We start from the raw sequence: 21,921 nt of genomic DNA on the forward strand, positions 1-21,921 counted from the left end.
CTAGGAAAACTACCTTGGAGCAGTTCCCAGTGGGATTTCAAGATCCCTGCCATGCTGTGAGCATCTCTTTCAAACAAGCAAGGAAGAAAAGCCTTTTCCAGATTGTTCAGACCCTCTTGTTACAGCTGTCTGAGAGCAGGCTCATATATCCAGGGTAATTACAAGGCATCAATCATAGAGGCAAGTAATGGGAAGGCTGGGGATCAGACACGCCTGTCTGGCCTCGGCAAAGCTTTTGGTGCTCAGCTGTTCCCAGCAGGTTTCTTCATACCTTGCCCATTCAGCACAGAAATGAAGCAGCAGGAAGCAGTCAGGAGGTTGGCCACCCACTGAAAGGCTTAATGAAGAGCTGATGGACCTAGACAGGGGGAGGAGGTGGGAGCCATGTGGAAATCTGCCCCCCACCTCCAGGGGGAAAGCCAAATCTAAAAATAAAGAGCTGTGTTTGCACCTACCCAAGCCAGACTTTGAAATCAAAAGGATTCAGCACTCACAAACTCCTGCTCGTCTCTAAGGCTGTATTTGCATATTCCCCCCTTGACACCAAGCTCCTGAACAGGGAAAAAACACTGAGTAAAAGGAAAGCCTAGAAGGTTTTTTTGCTCTTTAATCAGAACTCCAGCAACAGCATGGTCCTGAGAAGAAGAGAATGCAACCTCACAACTGTAAGTAACTTCTCTGTTTGTGTTGCTAAGGAGGTAAGATACAAGTCCTTTAAAGAGGACCTTTCACTAGGTACAATCCTGGTTGTTCTTTGGCTGTCATCCTTCTGGCTGGCAGCACTGCTTTTATTGTAAGAACAGAGAGTTCTTTTTTGGCAGCACAGGACCACCTCTTTGTTGTGACAGGAGCTGGATCCTCCACGTGTCCTGAATGGAGCAGCAGCTGCAGGCAGGCCCCTGCATTCAGCGGGATCCTTTGTCCTTACACTGGAATGCTGTGAGCTGCCACCACCTCCCAAAGGCCTGAAAGAGCAAAGTGTACAAATCAAACACTCGGGTCACCCTTGAGGGGCTGCAGCCATTCTTACAGAAACCCCGAAACACAGCTTTCCTAGCAATGGCTCTGCCAGCTGCCTTACCCTTCACTCAAAACCCTTCCCTGTCTCTCCTGGAGCCAATATGGGGCGTGCAGAGTACAAATCAATGTGACAGAAGAAAGACCAATGCCCTCTAATTTCAGTACCTGCTCCTGTCTCCTTAAAGGAGGCCCTAATCCTGCATGAATCTTTGGGATGCAGGCAGAGGAGCAACTGGATATGAGTTCTAAGGCTTTGCCTGCTCGCTCAAATTCATAAATTCATAGTGATTTGCTTGCCCCTGGGTGCAAGTCAGCACAGTCCTCCTGCACCAATGTGGAGCCTCTTTCCTCCCTGAGTGGGGTCTCAAGAGGCAGGGGATTAGGGGATTAACACCACTAATAACAGCAGGGAGGGGGGCACATGTCAGGGAAATTGACTCCTGACACAAAGCTTTGAAAAACACCCATAGATGAACCCATGTAAAGCTGGAAGCTTTTTTACTGGCTAGTCCAATTCCCTGATGTATTCAACTTCTCCCCAAGCAAGTGCATTGTGCAGGGAGAGAGACACAGGGAAGGAACACCAGTTGTCCCTTTGGGGTGCTTTTTGTATCACTGAGGTCCACTGAATTGAAGAAGGCATAAATGCTTACCTGAGACAGGAGGCTCCTGGCTTCCTGCTCCAGAAGATTCTGCACCACACAGCTTTGCAAGTATCTTTGTCTCCACACCCTCCAGGCCTTTTCCATCAGCTGCTGCTGGTGCTGCCAGGAAAAGAGGCAGCACACAGATTAACTGGGCTCTGGCAGGCAAATGACCTCACTTCCCTCCAGTCCCACCTTGCTCCAGCTGCTTTCCTGAGTCCCTCTTAAAAGACTTTGCACTGGTAACAAACAGAGAGGACTAATAACAGAACTCTTGCTGAGCTGCTCTCTCCAGCACAATGTGGGTAAGTTCCAGTAACCCTGGGGAGAGGACAATGCACCATTGTGCCCCAGTTAGTGTGACTATGGATTTGCTCACACTACACAGGCATCATCCTGTTACCTGGGCAGGCCAGAGCACAGCTCACACAGCTAATGCCCAGGAACCTGGCAGAACATGGCTATGAACAGAAGGGGAAATGCCAAATGACAGCTCTTCATAAACTGTGGGCACCAGTGGGATGTATCAGGAGCACAGATGAGGACAAAGATCATAATAACTGCTGTGAAGTTTTGCACAGTCTACATTCAATCTAGACAAGTCCTGTTTCAGCTTCCCATCTGTAAGGGCAAAGCACAACTAAATCTGTGGATATGCCAGTCTGTCAAGCTGACATTCCAAAAAGAACAATGGAAAAACCAGCCACAGCAGTAAACCAGGATTTTTGTTGCCTACTGGTATTTGTTAAACCCCCAGGTCTCATCTCCCAGGATGTATGGGAGGCTACAGGCAGAGCAGGCTTGCCCAGCAACACCCATCACTGCCACCCCAGTGGCACCAGACACTCACCAGCACCTGAGCCAGCATCACCACCCTGCTGGCTTCCCTCCACTGGTGCCACCCCCTTGCCAGGCAGAGCAGTTTCCTGTCGTGCTGGCACCGGTGCAGTACCACTGTGTGATGCCACTTCTTCAGGTATCTCCTCCTGCAGGCAAAAGAAGCAAATCAGCTTTACCAGCCATACTGGGGAGCCCTTCCCTGATGGTATTGATTTATTAAAAATATGGATATTGATCTAGTACCGATATCCAACTGTGACAAAGACTCTCTAACAGTTTAAAGTTAGAAAGTGTGTGTTTATTGTGGGATAGCTCCCAAATACACATCTCAATTTACAGGTGATTACAGAGTCCTTTTATCTATACAAGTATTGAACACTCAAAATACAAATGCATATTCATAACTTTGGTACATCTCATTCCCTGCTTCGTATGGTAATTAGTTCAAACACTATTAACCATGCATAGTTTGTTCCTTGAAATGGGTCGGTGGTCCCTTTCATGGGGAGGGGTCCCAAAATGAGGAAGTAAATGAAGTCTTCCTTCGTTCTGACCTTTCTACCTTTTCAATGCAAATATGACAAATGAAACCTTGGTAGAACTCCCATTCCCATCTTCAATTGGTTTCAGAGCAGAGGAGGCCACAATTGTCTGATGTCCCTAAAAGCTATTTATCAGTTTCTATATTCTTCATTATAAACCCAGCTAACCAAACATTATGTTGACAAGCAATCAATTATTAGTTAACTACTAACTCTCAACTTCATCAAGGCCTACCCATTTATTTTGATTATCTCTAACTAAAACCTCATCTCCTCTAAAATCCCTAATTCCTTAAAGTTTGTCTCAGTATCAGCAAGAGGAAGCCCAGAGCCCTGCACTCCACTTACCCAAGCCACTTCTTAGCCCACTCTTCCAAGTCCACCCCTGCTGTGTTCTCCTGGATCCTTGCATGAGCATGAGAGGGTTCTACCACATCAGGTCTCTCCAGCAACCTCTCAGCCCTGTTTTGGCTCCTGTAGATCACCAGCCAGCGCTGAATGGCACTGGGAAAATGTCCAGTTGGTGCTGAATCTTGTTCTCTGCCTCTTCTGCTTTCTAGGAAACAAAAGAGGAATCACACAGGGGCTAACCTTGGAGAGGGAGACATCAGAGCTGCCATGAGCCCTTAGTCCTTCAACTCCTGAACACAGAAGAAATCAACTGAGTTTGATTGCTATGAGCTCCTGCTCCACAGAGGAATCCTGTAGCCATGATATTTTCTGAAAAATCCTTCCTTAGGATTTTTTCTCCTGAGAAGCTGAGAAGCCTCAGGCACAAAATATAAACATTGCTTATCTGCTGATGTGGAATGCAGCAGGTGCATCTGTGATTGGTCTGATGGGGTTGTTTCTAATTAATGGCCAATCACAGCTGGCTCGGACAGAGAGTCTGAGCCACAAGCCTTTGTTATCATTCTTTCTTTTCCTATTCTTATCTAGCCTTCTGATGAAATCCTTTCTTCTATTCTTTTAGTATAGTTTTAATATAATATATGTAATAAAATAATAAATCAAGCCTTCTGAAACATGGAGTGAGATCCTCATCTCTTCCCTCATCCTCGGACCCCTGTGAACATGGTCACAGAATCCCAGTCATTAAGCTGGTAAACACCAATCCCCTTTCCCTCACACTCCCCACATGGGTCTGTGAAAGGAAGAGAGGAGGGAGAATCTTACTGGTGGGCCAAGAGAGAGCCATCTTTCTGCTTTTCCTGACACCTATGAGGGTGCTGCGCTGCCGTAAGCACTGGGAAAAGGCAGCTGCTCTGGTCCAGTAGTTGCAGGCCTGCAAAGAGAAATAACACAGCTGCAGCCAAGAGTAAACACAATGCACACAGCACTCACACAGCCCAGAGACAGGCTCACAGCTCTGCAGGCACCTTAATGTGCTAGACCCCAGGCTGGAAACTGCACAGATGAGATCCCAGCAGGACTGACTCAGCCCTTCCAAATCAATGGACTTCTTTGTAGTTTGCTAGCTGTGAGTCTTTTGAAAAAAGCTGTATCTCTGGCAACTCACTCTGCTCTGCAGGGACAGTGATTATCCCATCTTATCTTTGAGCAGAGAGGAAGGAGTGCTCTCATCTCTCTGGTCAAAATGTCCCCTTTCCTTATTGCTGTGCTCCATATGGTTGCTGCAATCAGTGCCAGATTATGGTGATGAAGTTGTGTGCACAGTCAGTGAAGAATCTCACAGCAGGGACTAAGCAGTCACCACAAATCAAACCAGGTTTTTATGCAAGCCTTGTCACACTACCTCAGTGCCTCATGACTCACTAAGTTAATAATAGCTGTCTCTTAGGGACCTTTATCTTCCCATACTTAGGGAGCTTTATCTTCTCTTACTTGTTTGACAGTGGTCACAGATCCCAGGCGCAGGGCTCGCTGTCCTCTCGCAGCCACTCGCCAGCGGTGACAGGCTTTACCTGGAGAGAGCTCCTGCCACTTGTGCTTTCTCCCTCCTGGCACCTGTTCAGCTCTCCAGAGTTTGTCCCTCCACTTAATAAAGCTCCCAACCAGCAGTTGGTGCTCTCTGACTCTTTTAAAATAAGAGAGGGCTTCACGCTGCCTTAGGTGACATGCAGTGGCCTGGGCCCAAGTGACAAGGCACCTGAAAAACAGTTCCAAGCACAGAAAGGAAGCAGATGCCTAAAGTAACAATTCCATCTCAGACCAAATTTCACCCTGTCACCTGCCCTGCAGTATCCCACATACATGGCCAAAGCAAGCCAAAGAGCATTCAACAAGAAAAAAGCCTGTTCCTGTTACTGCTGTAATCAAGATTTATGCATTGACCTCTATGCTATGTGCTTTTCCAGTGCCTCATCTCTGGGAGCTGCAAGTTCACACTCTTCAAATATCTTCCTGCTGAAAACCTGCCCTCATTTTACTTCAAGTTCCCAGCACTGTTGCCTGTCACCTACTCAAGAGACTCTGCTTCCCTCTGGCCATTTTAGCATTTCCTCCTATTCAAAGGCCTCTGCAAACTGAATCCAAACTTATACTGTGCTTTTTCTTTGCCTACAAAACAAATTCCTTTCCAAGGCTGCCTTGCCAGTGCACATACTTGGTCCCCCACACACACTAAAAAAAATAAAAATTAATTAGCCAGTCTTCAGTCTATCTCTGTGTTACCAGCTGACCAGAAAGATGGTGATGGATGAAGGCTTTTTCATTTTTCCATTATAGGATGAGAGTAAAACTGTTAAAATTTCCTTCAGCATGGAACCCAGCAGATTCCTGAAGCCTGCTTGCAGCATTTATGACAGCCACTTGCTGTCAAGATTCAAATTTTGTTTCTTGGCTGTCACAAACTAAAGCCCTGTGCATGTGGGATGTACAACTAGAATCTTTGCAAAAACAATTTTATTCCAAAAAATCAACAACTTCAGGAGTTACTATAATCAGCACTGTAAATCTGCACCCACAAAAATCTCTGTATCTCACAGGCTGATGCACAGGAGGCCAGTCTTCCTCTGCAAGCAGAGAATGCAATCTGCTTTTAATTCTGGTTTATCTTTTTGGTTCCTTGTTCCATTTGGACCTTCATTATAAAATCACCCCATTGCACCATAGGGCAGAGGGGTGAATATTCTGTGCCTGGAAGGCTTTCTGGAAGATCAAGAGAAGCTGTTCCAGGTTATCCCAGCACAAAAAATGCCCCCTCAAAAGAGAGAGCTCATCCAAGTGAGAAATTAGAAGCACTCTCATCAAAGGAGACTCAGAAGGAAAAGATTAATGGTGGAGACACACTCAACAGGAAGGAGCAACATTAAGGGCTTATCCTAAAAACAATTCCCATGAGGGAGCCACACAGATAGATTTGCAGAGGAAAATGCAATTAGGAGGGGTAAGTGCAGGGTCTAAACATCACAGCCACCAAAGTTTTAGTGGGATTTTAGTTGCCCTTTCCTCTGCAGATCTTTGTGTCCTCTCAGTCTGAACCTGCAATTCAAAAGAAAAACTTATAGGGCCAAACTTGCACTTCTCATACCTTAAAATGAACCCTTGGCATAAATAATCTTATTCATTCTTATCCTCCTGAATTATTTCCTGGTTTACTACAGCTGGACACTTCTCTGCACTTCAGGCAGGCTCTGGCCTCATACAACATAAACTACAAACAAAACTGTTTCAAATAAGAAGACCACTGAACACAGTTAAGAGAGAAAAATTTTAAATTCTTGTGGTTTTGGGATCTGTCAACATAACATAAGACTCAAAGATAGACTACAGCTTCACCTATATTGTAATAACACCAAGATGAGTTGAATATCATGGTTCTCCCTCCACAAGCTTTACACTGCTTTGCTGCAGGAACAAATCAATCTCAATTTTTCACATTAAAATAAAATCAACCCACTGTGTCAGAATCCTAAAAGACTAACTTTGTAAACATCAGATCTCTGCACGCTCTCTGCCCACTATTCCTTTCAGCAAATACTGAGGTGCAAATAAGGCTTTCAAAGTTTAAACTGCACAAATTTGTTTGCATCTCTCCCTTGCTTAGTGCACAAATACCACCCTGCATAACTAAGACTGAATACAAGTTCTGGAAGGAAAATAATTTTTGAATGGGAAAAATGAGGTGGGCTGTGAGGCTTTAGGTAAGAGACCCCTTAATAGAGACATTCTCAGAGAAGTGCTGCTACAGAAGCTCCATTTATACATGAGCTATCCACACTTTCAAAGGCAGGATAATACTACATAAATTGGATACTACTACATAAGTGGATACCACTACATAAATTGCTCTTCATGCAGAGCTTCCCTTGGAAATGTTCTCAAAGAGCAAGAAACAAACCTGTGCAGGAGGAAACGTTCCCAGAACAAAACAGCATATTTCTGCTTCCTTGTTTGGTAATTCCATGCGTGCAGGACCAGCCTCTTCTTCTCCTGGCAGCTGTGCCAGGCCCATTGCTGCTGCAGTTCTCTCAGAGCACGCTTCCCTGTGAGAGAGCACACCTTCCTGAGTGAGCCCAGGGACTGCTTCTCCAGAGAAATAAGAGCAAAAATACATCTCCTGCAAACACCAAATGGGACCAAACTCGCTAAGATTTCCTGTCCTCTCTTTAGCAGCTAAAGAGACTTTTCAATTCACCTTGTAGTTTTTTGTCTGCAAGGCAGTCAGACCTTCTTTCAAATTTTCCCTGCAAGAGAGCATAGATTACTTCCACTCTTATCTGCAAGGCAGTTTTCCATTAAAAATTGGGAGTTTTTCTTCCCTGGCACAGGGCAAGTACTTAGAGCATATGGAATTCCTTGAGGGATCAGGATTGTTAAGATACACCCTGTTCCCAACCTGACTGCTTGGTCTGAGGAGACATGTTCAAACTTGGAATGCTGCATGGAAGCCCATTTAACTCCCCAGCTGCTAAAATACACTGCTTGAACACCCTTTTGTGCAGGTAGGAGTGTCAAAGGAGCATCTTCCTTAATATAAAGCACAACAGAACAGTAGGTCACGTCCTACTGACAGAATGCAGTGACAATGCACCTACTAACTCCTGGTATGTGCTTTTCCAGAGGAGCAGGGCACAGAATTCCAGCCAAAAGTGTGACTTTCTCCATCCCAACTATTCCCAGAGCTGCTCTCTTCTCTAGAGTCAAGTGAGGCAGTGGGATGGGGTCACTCACTTTGCCAGCAGGAGTGCCAATGCCACAGAGCATCAGCAGTCATCTGGTGAGCATGACACCTGAATCTCCGGTCAGCTTCCACTTTCTGGGCCAGTCTCCTTCTCCACAGGCTGAAAGCCATCTGGACACAATAAACTCCATGTTTTAGGGCTGCTGCTGCTTCTTGGTTCTTATTTTCCATGACCCAGTGGTGCCAGCTGAGAAAGGCTCTGAGAAGGACAAAGGTTGCTGCACTGATTGTAGGAACATCTCACAGAGATACACACCTTTGTAATGGAAAATTTAACAACAAACATACACACGAGGGAGTTTTGGAAACACATCTGACCTGTAAATATCCTTTCACCATTAAACATCAGGGGAAATGATGGACAGGACAAACTGTTTCTGCCCTGGCTGTGCCAAGCCTGTTGTGCTCCTCAGCTTTGGAATCAGTAGAGAGCAAGGCCAGTTCAGTGGATAGGAAGTTACCAGGACTTGTTATCAGCAGAGCTGGGCTTCCTCTAATTTGTGAGGCATTCCATCAAACCAGAAATTACTGTGTTCCTACATAGTCATTTTGAAGCTGGAAAAACCCCAAAATAATGGACTGCAAAATTCCCACTGAAGACAAAATAAAATAGCTAGAAGAAGAATTTTTTCCTTTTTTTTTAAATTAAAGCAAATGTAAAGCTTTCAAAACAGAGAGCTTTAGGAAACTTCTGGAAAGCATGATCCCTACCGAGACAGCTGAACACGCCTGCAGTGCTGCTGGGCCTTGACATGGTGTTGAGTTTGAGCTGACCAGACCATGAAGCACCTCTGCAGGCAGTGCTGCTCTGCTTGCTGCCTCACTGAGTTGTCAGAGGTGTAATCCTGTAATCCAGAAAGGCAAAAAAGGGCCTTGAACTGCCGTTATATCAGTTACTCCACACAGCTCAGCTGTGTCTCCCTGCCACTGTCACTTGTGTGATTCCCCAGCTCCATCCCTCACCCATCCACCCCACATGAACAGCCAGACACGAGGGTCTAACACATCCTTTTTAAACCCCTGACATGCCCCACATGAGCAGCCAGACATGAGGGTCTAACACATCCTTTTTAAATCCCTGACATGCCCCACATGAGCAGCCAGACATGAGGGTCTAACACATCCTTTCTAACTCCATGACACCTGCCCTACTTCCACTCAGCTGGGAGGGAAGAGTTACCCTGAGAAAAGCCTCAATCTCCCAAATCTTCTGTTTGAGAGAGAACAAAATAGCAGTGAGACCTTCCATATGCTGATATTGAAACCCAAAGGTTCTTTGCTAAATTTGAATATGCAAAAACACTCGTATATTTACATTTTACACACTTTCTAGCCTTACCTCTTCCCATGCAGAGTAACTGGAGAGAGGCTGGGAATTATTATCTGGACTCTGCAGCACTGAAGACTGGAACTGATTTCCCACAAACCAATTTCTTCTGCAAGACAAAAGTGTTGGGTGAGGAAGGAAAAAAAGAAGATCCCCTGGAAGGATGGTGTGACATGACATGAGGGATTATCCAGAAGGAAGGAATTCAGCCTGTTCAAACAAGGGTTACTCCTACCAGCATCCCAAAAAACCAGTCTCCAACTCACCCAGATGCAGGGAAGGAGCTCTGCAGGCACAGCTCAGCTGGCAGCTCTGTGCACTGGTGGAATTGAAGGAAAGAACTGTGACATGACACAGGTGTGACATCCTCAGCAGCCACAGGGGAGGAGAAGCCATGCTGGCTGCTGTCACTTAGACTGCATTCCTGCAGGTATGAAGGGAGGAACATGCTGTGAGGTGAGTGTCCTCACAGTGGAAGAACCCAGCTAACAGCTCTGACCATGGCATTTATTCCTTTTCTTATCAAGGATTCAGGCAAATCCAAAATGCATCCAAAGGAATTCTAGGCTAGCCATGACACTCTGGAGAGCAAACATGTAAGTTGTGGGAAAGTTATTTCTATACTAATAATTTCCATACTGAATCCAGAAATACATGTATTTCTATATTGAGAAAAGGGGAAATGAGCATGTGCACTGTCCCAGTGAGGAAGCTCTTTATATCTCATCCCTTCCACACTGCAGCCACAAACAGAAACAACTGTACAAGGGAAACTCACTAGCTCAGCTTCCCACATCTCTAATTGATGAACCAGAAAAGGCACAGAGAGCATTGACTTTACCTTTAGATTTCATTTCAGCTTGAAGACCCCACAGATTCAGCACTAAATTTTAAGCACAGTTTGCTGATGACAATACCATGTTGAAGCAGAAATTTCCCCTGAATCATCCCAGCAATTTAATACCTCAGAGCAGTTTAGGTGTACCAAGACCTTCTCACCTTTTCCAATGAGCTTTGAGAGGTCAGAGTAGCTGGTGCACTGCTGTCAAAGCCAGATGATGTTGAGAGGTCCTCAGAAAACAGCATGGCAAGAGGTTCCTCATAGACAGCTCTGTGCAAGTGCTTAGAATTTTGTTCAATTGTCTTCAGCATGAGATACTTTTGGTGCCATAATTTCAGAGCTTTTCTGAGTTTACACTGCTCCAAAGCCTGAGAGAAAGAACTGAGACAGAAGATACTGAGACAGTGAAGTGAAAGAACACCAGAGGGGGTGACTAGCACAGACATGATGGACAATAGACAGGGTAAAAGGGGCTCTGGCAAAAGGTTCAGAAAATCAAGTGGACACTACTGTGGGCAGGGCTCCAGGGACTGGTGGTTCTGCACTCACTCAGCCTTGTGATGCTCACACAGCCTTGTTTTCCACAGCAGATATACTCTCTGCAGCTTCAGTTTTTGGCAGAAGTCATCAAAAGAATAGACTGTTTTCTCCAGAAACTGTTTCTCTCCCGTCCATATCTGACATTCATGCCTCTTTGTCACATTCTTGTCAGTTGCTGAGCTCACAACTGCTCCTTAACCAGTTACATAAAGGAACAAGAGATTGTCTCAAGGCATTCCAACTCAGCCCAGCCCAACCCTCAAATTGCTTCTTTTCAGCAAGGTTTAAGAGTTTATGTTTGGTTTATGATGCAGAGCAACAAACCTCCCTGGTAGCTTCACTGACACACCCAGAACCAGTCCTCTGCCCACCCTGGTTTGCTCACACCCTGTATCATCTGAGCCCCGGAGTTTTCAGGCTGTTTTCAGTGTACAAGAGGAGGAAGGAGCTTAAACACCTTTAAAGTTTGGATTCTGCACAGCCCCCAAGCTGCTCACCATAATGTTGCCTCCACTGCAGGAGGAAGAGGTTCAGCACTGCCTGCTTATCACCTCCTCTGACCTGCAGCATCCCAACCCACTGCTGGAAGTGCTTCCTCAGTGATACTGCTCTGAGATGGGCCAGGTTGCACCTGTCAAGTGCCTTCTGCTCAGCAGTCTCCTTCCATGTACTGAAGCACCTGAGAATGCCAAAGGCAAATGCTGAAAAACACTTAAACAAGATTATGTGTCTTCTTGAGACTAGGTTTAGTTCAGGAAAGACAGACACAAGCTGACCCCTGAGCTTTTTTTTGTTTATTTCAGTAAATAGCCACTGTCATGCTTAGAGCACAGCAGCACAGTGGCTGCTCTTTGGTTTGGTCCTTGAGAACATCAAAAGTCAGGACAAAAATGTTTTGGCAGTGCACGGGAGGCAAGTCTAACATCTCTGGCCACAGCAGTTTCTTTTTATGTTTCTACCCCGACTTTCATCTTTATTAAATCCTGAAACAAAAGGATAGATGACTTTAAGATGGAACAAATATTACTGTTGGGTTGGCTCTGTTATTCCATGGACTTTCACAAACAACAGATTTTTCACATGAAAACCAGATCTCACCAACTCACCAGGAGACCAAATTTCTTTGGATTTGAGTTGTCAGTGTTAGAATCTTTTTCATTTCCAAGCTTTGGGAATGCCACATCCAGAAAATGTTTTGTAGCTTCTTCTTCTCCAGCAGAGCACGGGCTTCCAAAAGCCTGGCTTCCTCTTTGCTCAGCAACTCCTTCTGCAGGCGCCACAGTCTGAAAGCTGCTGTGTCACAGGGCAGGAAGAGATTGACAGGAAGAGAAACAGCAGAAGAACTTCAAACAACTTCGTGTCACACAGCAAACACTCCCTGGCTTAAATCCAAGCTGCCAGAGGAAGGACACTTAAGGAAGGCAGCTCACATTGCTGGAGCAACACATGCTGCAGCTGAATTCATACAAGGAATGAGGCAAAATTTGTATGGCATGGTGAGTGGCCATCCTCCACCATCACACATACTGGTCCCAGCTACTTGTGCCACTGTTATATTTTCTGAAAAATCCCCTTGCCCAGGATTTTGCTCCTGGGAAGCTGAGAAGTCTCAGAGAAAAAGGAAAACAATAATTATCTGATTTGCTTCTCCTGTGTTTTGCTGCTTTGGAATGGGTTTGGAGATTCTTTATCCAACAGGTGATTTTTTCATTGGTTTCTGCTGTAAATTGTTTTGACTTAATGGCAAATCATAGCCAAGCTGTGTCAGGACTCTGGAAGGAGTCACGAGTTTTCATTCTTTTAACCTTCTGTCTCTATCCTTTCTGTATTCTTTAGTATAGTTTAGTATAGTATTCTTTTATATAATATAGTATCATAAAATAATAAATTAGCCTTCTGAGAACATGGAGTCAGATTCATCGTTCCTTCCATCATCTAAACCCCACAAATACAACATACTTGCAGAATCACATTCTGAAAGAGCTCAAAGCAACAACCAGACACAAAGCACAAGAACTGGAGAAACAGTGAACACCTCCAAGCTGTCCAAGGCTGTGGAATGTGTGCTTACCAGCCAGCCTCCTCATGTCTCTGATTGCTTCAACTCCCCAGCAGAACTCATCTCCTCTCTGCCTGCGACGAAGCTGTGTCCACAGCTCTCCCTCCATCCTGAAAGAGCCACAAACATCCTTAACATCCAGCTGTCCAAAGAGGCACTGACAGAACAGAATCCAGGGCTATCCTCTCTCTTTTTGTCTCAACTTGTTCTTTTGCCTTCAGAATTAGAAGCCTCAACAAAAGGCTTTTCTTTTGACACCTCTTCTGCCAAACTACTGCTAGAGACTGTAGCATTGCCTCACTCCAACCTCATTTACTCCTGTATCACATATGCAGGGGATAGCTGAAGCAAAGAATTAGTACAGGAGTATTTCTGTCAGACACTCAGACTGCAAACACCGGTACACAGAAGCTCTGAAATAGGACTGTTTAGTTTTTAACATTAAACTGCTGATTCTTGCAGTTTATCCACAGCAATACATCCAAGGACACGGAAACAAGTCTGCCATCATTTGAGAAAAAAATTGCCCTGTGTTTGTAACCCTTCCTTTGTCCAAGAAAACAGAAAGAGAATACTCTCTGCTTACCTATGAGCCTGCTCCATTTCCTTTGAGTATCCTGCTGGAAGCTGATGCTGAGCTGGGGTTGTCATAGTGGCCAATCTTCCTACTCCAAAAATCCCTGCTGATGGACTTTGGGTGTAGGAGTAAGGCTCAGGCTGCAGAGCTTTCTTCTGGCTCTGTTTTGCCATAGCTTCCTTCCACTGAAGAAGAAACCACATGATCAGAACAAACTGCAGACAGAGTATTGGTCCCAGGGTCTCCATCACAGAATTTCACACAGGGTACCCCTTCCTCCTCCCTATCCAAACAGGATCTGTGCCTTCTCTGACTGCACAGCAAAAAGTTCATGGCACCACCATCCCCAGGCAGTGCTCACCCTCTGGAAGCTGGCAGCTAGCACAGCTGAAGCATGTCTCTGCTGGGCCACCTCCAATTGTGTCCTCCTTTGGTGCACAATCCCCTGCAGAGCACCAAAGCCCTTCTGAAGCAGCTGGTGTCTGTGGAGCTGTGTGGCTGCCCTCTTCCAAAGGATGTATCTCCTCCAGGCTTGGAAACACCTTGCTAGGATTTGTTTGTCACACAAGTGCCAGAAACTTAAAAATGAAAAACAGAGGTGAGTTCCTGTTACACAGAAAGGAAAGTCAAACCAGCCAGGAGGTGGCAATCAGAGTTCAGCCATCGAGTTGTAAAGAGGTTATTTCAAATAATTCCCTCTAAAGAATGGAAAACATGCAATCTCACACCAAATTAAGGAATCACTGTTGCTAAACAGGTAGCAACCTCATTCATGTCTTATCCACAAATTTGAATTCCATCTCATGGATAAGTCTAGCTCTTGATCTTCTCTAATTGTGTAGGGAGCACATCAGAATTTGCTGCATTGAAAAGTAGCACTGATGATACCAACACTTCCTCATTTCAAGCAACAACTAAGGCTGAATTTAGAAGACAGCATTGAAAAGATACAGAAATTATATTTCAGGTCATGCTGCATTCTAAATGACAACCCTTTGAAAAGAAGTGGATGCAGCCCCTCAGCCAACCACAGTAGATTAATGTAGGCTAAGTCCCAATCCCAAATGTTCCTAGGGACATGGCTCCTTAACCAGTTTCCAGAAGTGCTCCTCAGTTAACTACCAGCACACTCACACTTAAACACAGAGTCCTTTTACCTTTGCTCATTCACCTTCAATGACCAGAAGCTGCTCTCTGAGATCTGCAAACAGACAAGAGACAGTAATTCACAATTATTCACACTGCTCCACTCTATTGAAGAATCTGTCTTTGTGGCACACATCATTTTGGATGGAGACCAGAGCAGGACTGCCTCAAGATCATGTATTATGTGGGATGCCTTGGACACTGCTCCCACACCATTGCTCTGTGAATATTCTTATGTACTTCAGACATAAAAAGGTACAAAAAGCCTGAAATCTCAGGGCCCTGCAACAATGCACAGAGTAAAATCCAGTTTAATGCTTTCCTTCAGCATGCAGATCAGGGAATATAAACAGGTGTTTACATTCCCAAAAGAACCAGGTTGACAAGCTGGTCTTTAAGAAGAAACATGTGAGATGGAAAGATGCATATGTTGGGATGAAGAAGGACTGTAAGAGATGAGATTGTGGCTATTCAGTGACAAGAAAAAATGATAGGACAAGCATCCCCATCACTTGTACCTCAACTCTGCACCTCTAGCAAGCAGCAGAAACAAGCACAAGTAATACCTGTGGACAGAGATGCTTCACAGTGACCACACCCTCACCTCTCTGGGCACAGTTCTCTGTGTCTGGCTCCCTTCTTCACAGCACCATGGTTCTTTGGCATTCCTTTCTACAGAACATTCTTCAGGCTGCTCAAGAGGCCCATCAGCTTCCAAATTCCACCGGCTGCTTTGGCAGGAGTATTTGTTTCTCCTTCCTTCTCTGCTCATGTTCACACAATCTACATCAGAATGTTCATTAAAGCCTTCTTCAGCTGGTGTTCCCAAAGGATTGGACTGGCTGCTGCCCACTGCAGCTGTTCTTCTGCCTGCTGGTGATCTGGAGTGAGACACCTCTTCTGACTCTTTGCTGCACTTAACATCAGAGTTGTTGACTTCTACAGATTTAGCACTAAGCTGCTGGCCTGGTCTAAACTCTTTATCTCCAGGATGAGAAGTGATGCTCACACACACTTCTGTAGGAGTCCCACACATGGCTACACAAACATTCCTCTGAGCTCCCCCCAAATCTGTCTCCAGTAACACCTGCAGACCCTCTGGATCCAGACTGGCTGAAAGGTTTTTCTTCCAAGACTCAGCACATGGAGACCCCCCATAAGATGTCTGTTCTCCTTTAACAACCTTTCCAAGAGAATGACTTTTTTTGTGAGCATAAAGACTACCAGTCTCCAGAGATGGCTTTACCAGGGACTGGCATCTGAACAAAGGGGAGCAATTGAAGGAGGAATCTGCTTCTGTACCCACTAGCCTGCCAGAGCCCCCTCCAGAAGCAAGGGTTTGTGGTTGAATACCACCTGAAATTTTGGTTCTCCATGTGTTAGAGCCAATGTATCTGTATCTGTAAGAGCCAGAGAGAGGCTCAGCAGCACTGAAGTCTCTTCTCACTGCACTAAGGCTCCAGTCTTTAGCAAATGGGACACTCCATTTCAATCTTGCCTGAGCAGCACTGGTTCTTACTGCAGCTAGCTGCTCTCCCATGGTCAGGATACTGGGACCTAAATCATCAGGAGCAAAGCAGGAATGGCCAAGGACTGGAGAAGACTCAGACTCCAGAGGGAGGGAACCCCGAATCCCCATCAAAGCACTTTCTTGCTCCAGCCTCTGGACTGAACAGCACAAGCTAGCAGGAATCTGTGAGGATTCCAAAAGAGACTGAAAAGACTCCAGATTAGATACATCAAGATTCCCCAGGGTCAGGGCTGAACTGTGACAAGTGTTCACACTTTCACCTGAGCTCCATAAAGAAGGACCCACCACTAATTCATGCCTAAGAGGGGAATCTGCAGCATGAGATGACAAATGTGCATTGGCCACTAAAGGGCTCACAGGATTCATACAGGAAGCAGCAGAAGGCTGATGCTGTTGGCTTTCCACCAGAGAGTCACAATTCTTGTTCCTTCTTTCTGAATAGTGATGGTGAACAGTGGGTATGGAGCAGCTACCAGCTGCCTTGGCTTCCTGAAAAGTCAATACTCTCACTCCTTCTCCCTCCCAAAACACAAGGCTCAAGGTGAAAGTGCCTCTGGGGGAGATGCAAAGCAGGGAGGACTGACAAAGCAAGATGAGGACTATGAACTACACACTTAGAGCTGTGCTGCTGCAGCCTGGAGCACAGATTATGCTGCTGCAGCAAGCAGGAGCTGCAGAACTGGCTGGCAGTGTCCAGGAAGGGCTGAGAAGGGCAGGAGAGATTAGTCTGTCTTCAGACCGGCATCTCCTCCCATCTGACTCAGGCCAGGGATGAGAAATGTCTACTCGACCTCTAGTGCCCAAATACAGACTGAAATTCACGTTCTTCTCAATGTTTCTGTGCTCTGAAGAAAAACAAGAAGAAATATAAGCAAAGGACTGTGAGTATTTCCTATGTCATCTTGCCTAGTTTGCCAAAGCCTTTGGGTACTTTCCTTGTGAATTTCTTGTCTCTGATCCACCAGCCTCAGTCCTCAAAGTGTTATGGACACTGCTCTCTTCCTGTTTTTCAGCAGACAATCGTATCTGGCAGAGCACGAATGAATGAAAAGGACAGATTCAGTTCTCCACAAAAAACCTGGAAAACAAAGACTTCCAGCATTATACACCAGAAGGAGTCTGTTACTAGCAAGGCTGAATTACCCCAAGCTCAAGGCTACACAGACTTATTTCTTTTTGCCTACACTAAAGGATGAAACCATGTTTTACATATTCATAAAATCCACACTGTCCCCTAATCTGGAAGATTTACAGCATAGCTGGGAGACCTACTGTGCAGTCTAGCCACTAAGTCTGATGGTTATACATATAACATTCATGCTGAAAATGGATTCTTAAGTTGCTGCTAACAGGCAAGTGCAATTTGAGAGGACTGTGGTTCCATTCCCTCAGATTTTAAAAGCAAGTTGTCAATCACTGTCATTCTAACCACCATTCTTTTCCACCTCTCTTTTTAAAAATGAAAATGGTATTCTGTAAAGACACACACATCTCTATCATCTTAAAGCCCCCTAGTCAATCTCAGAAGAGACAGCAACGAAATCAATGCCCATTGTCTTTTTCAAACACACTCTAATCCCAGAAAGCCTCCTGCCAAATTGCACTGTTTCTAAGCTGTGTTTATCTCATTCTCTTCTGAAGGAACATTGGAGGCTCAGTTGCCCCTGTTTGTAACAGCTCATTTTTCCCTCTCACATGCAAACTCCTTCAGTAATCACCACAATCTGGGGAGCAAACACAGTTTCTAAAGCAGCAGGAGACAGTCAGGCAGTGCTGCAATTATCGCTGGGAACTGCTGTTACTGCCTTTCATCCATCACCGAGGGTGCCACCACGGAAAGATCCCATTATTTCCTCCAGACCAGTTGAAGTTGGCAACTACAGAGTGAACAGACAAAGCACAGCTGCCTTCCTTGGGGTGCCTATCACTGCATGAAGTATAACCACAAAATGCACTGGTGTTCCACAGAAGCACTCAGTGCATCCCAGAAATATCCAATCAACAAGCAGTGTATCACAAAAAGGTGTTACAAAGGATTTAAATTGCAAAAGGACATAAATCCACCACGTTTTTCAGTGTTATTTTGCTCTGTGAACACCCAAAACCTGGCTCTGGACTACCTTATGCTCAAGAATCTGGACATAATCTATTTTCTTGATAATAATCTATTTTCTTGATAACTTGTGATTTTTTTTTTAGCTCTTCATTTCAATTTTTTGTGCTAGGCACCAGGTTCTCACCACATCACCATGGTTATTTCAGGTGGTGTCCTTCACCTCACTCATTCCCAATTTCAGTGTCATTGAGATCTGGAAGAAATAGTATCCTTTCAAAATCACATTTGTCTGCCTTCTGATATTGCTACTCAGATCTTTAACATAACAACTTTAAAGCAGTAGGGTTAATCTCAGTCACAACAAGATCTTATCAAGATCTTTTTTAAAACTTCTTCTGAGGCCAAAAGATACTCAAGGCAAACTGCACATTTTATGAACTGCAAAATCCATGACCAATGGATTTTATGTTAGTTTTTATGATTCCAACTAAAACATTTAATGCAGGCTTACAACATACACACTAACACATTAAAACCTAAAACAAATTCAATTAAGCAAAAAATAAAGATGGTCAAGTTATTTCTGTTGTTACAGGCAAAACAAAATAAATAGCACAGTTAATGAAAAGTAAATCAAGCTCTTTTAAGCAAATACCATTTCAGCAATACAGTAACAATGCCAGACCCTTAATAAACACATTTGCACTGCACACACAGCGCTTATTCCCGATCCCTGCAGATCAAGACTGATCCATTTCATATTCCAAGTAAGGGCCCGTGATTACTCTGAGCTCACACTTTAGCTGCCTTAGAAAGCAGGTTTTTTCCAAACACTTCTCAGCATTACAAACCAAACCAAACATCGCTGCTGCCACATGATGCCTGTGAGACCAACAAGTATTGGAATATTACCAATACAGCCAGATGGGATGTGCCTGAGCTTGTCTGAACCAAAAAGCGGCAACTGTGGTGTTTCACCCCAGAGACACCTTTGGCTGCTGGATGTGTGGTGTTTCACCCCAGAGACACCTTCAGCTGGCTGGATGTGTGGTGTTTCACCCCAGAGACACCTTTGGCTGCTGGATGTGTGGTGTTTCACCCCAGAGACACCTTTCGCCAGCTGGGTGCTGCAGCTGGGTGCTTGGAGGCAATTCCAGGCATGCAAGGAGCTCCAATGGCTGCGGGATGGAGCTTTTCCCCATGACAGGGTCTGCTCCTCAGGTTTACCTCTGGTGGAGAAGCTTTGAGGCGATGGTGAAGGAAAGGAGTCGGTTCTGATGGAGGGTTTGGATCCAGAGCTTTATTCTGGCCCACAGGCCTCTGAATGCAGCACCAGCTCCAACAGAACTCCCTGAGCCCGTGGTTGCTGCTCCTTTAACCCTGGGGAGAGGGGCAGGGAAGGGTAGGGAGCCACCAACCAGGTACATGGAGGAGGTCTGAAGGGACAAAGGACACCTGGATAGCTTAATGTCTCTCTAGGGGTAGAGGGCATCTTTTGAATTCTGCCAATCACTCGATTCCCTTCTGGAATGACAGGATTGACAGGGGGCAAGGGAGGGAGAAGGAGAGGTGATGGATGCACCTGGGGAAAGAATCTTCAGGGAGAAACCCGGGGTATCTGAAGCAAACCATGACATCACACCGCAACAAACAAGCACACACACGGGTAGTCCTCCCTCCGCAGCGCTGCCATCCAAGCACCCAAGAGGCAGTAATGGGAGTTAGAAATTCCTCACCCACAGCCGAGGCTCCACTTACCCACTCCGAGAGGCACCGGCAGCACTGCTGGGCCCCGGGGACCGACCCCACTGAGCGTCTGAGCCGGCACCTCCTTCGCGGCCACAGCCACCCTCGGCCCCCTCAGCGCCCGCTGCAGCTGCGGCTCCATAAGCAGCTTATCCCCCCGATTAGGTCGGTCACCGGGGCTACAGATGGCCGGGGAAAGCCGCTCTTGGCCATGGCTAATTAAAGCCGGGGCCCGGCCGGGGAGAGGGGGGCTCATGCCGGGCGGGAGCCGTGCCTGTCCCGGGCAGGGCTTCAGGACAGCGGACCCCGAACCCGCCAGCGCTGAGAGAAGCACCTGCGGGAGCCGTGCCTGTCCCGGGCAGTGCCTCAGGACACCGCCATGGCTTCCTCTTCTCCCTCCTTCCCCACCCGAACCCGCCAGCGCTGAGGGAGGCACCTGCCTTTGGCGGGCTAGGCTTAATGATGGGAGCTGCCTGCTCACCGCCAAAATGCCGGGCACAGCAGGACCTGAGGGTTTAAAACAACAAAGCGAAACCAGCTGAATGGAGCATCGCAGCTGTGTGGGTGAGGAGATCTCACTGAGACCCCCTGAGAGGCAGCAAGGCCATGCTCTGGCACAGCAGTCCCGTGAATCCCCTCACGCCCTCCTGAACCAGATACAAACACTCTCTTCCTCCTCAGCCAGGAGAGGGGTCTGTTTTTATCATCACCTCTGATTTACTGCCCAAAATAGGTATCCTTGAGGCACTGTAAGATCAGTGTTACTCGTGAGGGGTTTGTTTTTATCATCACCTCTGATTTACTGCCCAAAACAGGTATCCTCGAGGCACTGTAAGATCAGTGTTACTCGTGCCTTGCTCTGCTTCTTGGAGCTCCCAAATGTACCAAATTTCCCACAGAAAAATGCATGGCAGGTCAGCTAGATGGGAATTTCCAATGTATAACATCTGGGAAGGCCTCCCTAGATATAACTGATTGTGCCAACACCCAAACCCCACAGTATTAAAAGCAGTGATTTTGCCTTTGGTCCATGGATCTAGGTAAAAAAGGCATTTAAATGTCTTATTCAGTGCTGTCATTGTACAGTTCTAAAGAGATGAAAAAACCCATTCACATAAAGGCTCTGGAACTCCACAAGCCGCAACAATTTCTGCCTACTCTTTCCTTCTTTGCCATCTAATCACAAGAACAGACCAATTCCTAGTCTTGTCCCCTATTATATGTAAAGTCTGAAAAAAGAATGTACAACACTTTTATGGCATTTACCATGTGCTTGGTTCAGGTACACCAAGAGATCAATGTAGTGCTTGTGCAGCAGAGGAGCAGAAGCATCTGCTTATGTTTGAAGTGAAGGAAATTGGGTGAAAACTGCTTGGTTTTAAAAATACAAAATGGCACGTTTCTGGAGCTTACAGCAAAGTCAGCAGGGGTCTCGTTTACTGAAGCATCAACAAAGGAGAAGGTCTTGTCAGGAGAAATGCAGTTGTAATATAACAGATATAAAATTTGACAATGAACTTCTTCAGAAAAATACCTATCTTCCTAACACTAGAATTCTGACAAACATACTAATTTTCTTCTGTAAATGAATCCTGTTGAAATGTGGTTGTTTGAGTGCTTCTGGGGTTTTGTTTGTTTGGTTTTCTTTTTTTAGAATCTTACCTGAAAGCCACAGCAGGACAGATCATCTACAGTGTAAGTCCATCTTTCCTCAATCATTTTACTTGCTCATCTTCCCACCCACAAAATTATATGCAGAATTTTTTACTTCTTAGAGTAAAGCTTAGGCTAAAAGCCATCAGAGCCCTGTAGACCTTCCCCTATAATGACCCTCCCAGATTGCCTGGCTACAGTCCCAAGCCCTCAGGAAAAGCTACATTTTCAAATGAGACATAAGTGACCAGTG

At 45.6% G+C, this 21,921-nt stretch overlaps 1 protein-coding gene across 1 annotated transcript; it reads right to left on the bottom strand.

Annotated features, from left to right (window-relative positions):
* Window positions 1-746: 746 nt before the first annotated feature.
* Window positions 747-15,718, bottom strand: C22H1orf167 (chromosome 22 C1orf167 homolog). The gene is made up of 18 exons (XM_059487722.1): window positions 15,287-15,718; window positions 14,694-14,737; window positions 13,898-14,114; window positions 13,546-13,721; window positions 11,398-11,579; window positions 10,910-11,093; window positions 10,519-10,741; window positions 9,786-9,943; window positions 9,532-9,628; window positions 8,904-9,037; window positions 8,183-8,391; window positions 7,350-7,494; window positions 4,892-5,156; window positions 4,223-4,331; window positions 3,395-3,602; window positions 2,515-2,650; window positions 1,674-1,784; window positions 747-965 (listed from the first exon to the last, which is right to left on the bottom strand). The coding sequence occupies exons 1-18, from the start codon at window positions 15,716-15,718 to the stop codon at window positions 906-908; spliced, it is 3,090 nt and encodes a 1,029-aa protein (XP_059343705.1). The 3' UTR covers window positions 747-905.
* Window positions 15,719-21,921: the final 6,203 nt, after the last annotated feature.

The sequence above is a fragment of the Ammospiza nelsoni genome, chromosome 22 (assembly GCF_027579445.1).
Source record: "Ammospiza nelsoni isolate bAmmNel1 chromosome 22, bAmmNel1.pri, whole genome shotgun sequence".
Taxonomy (NCBI): Eukaryota; Metazoa; Chordata; class Aves; order Passeriformes; family Passerellidae; genus Ammospiza; species Ammospiza nelsoni.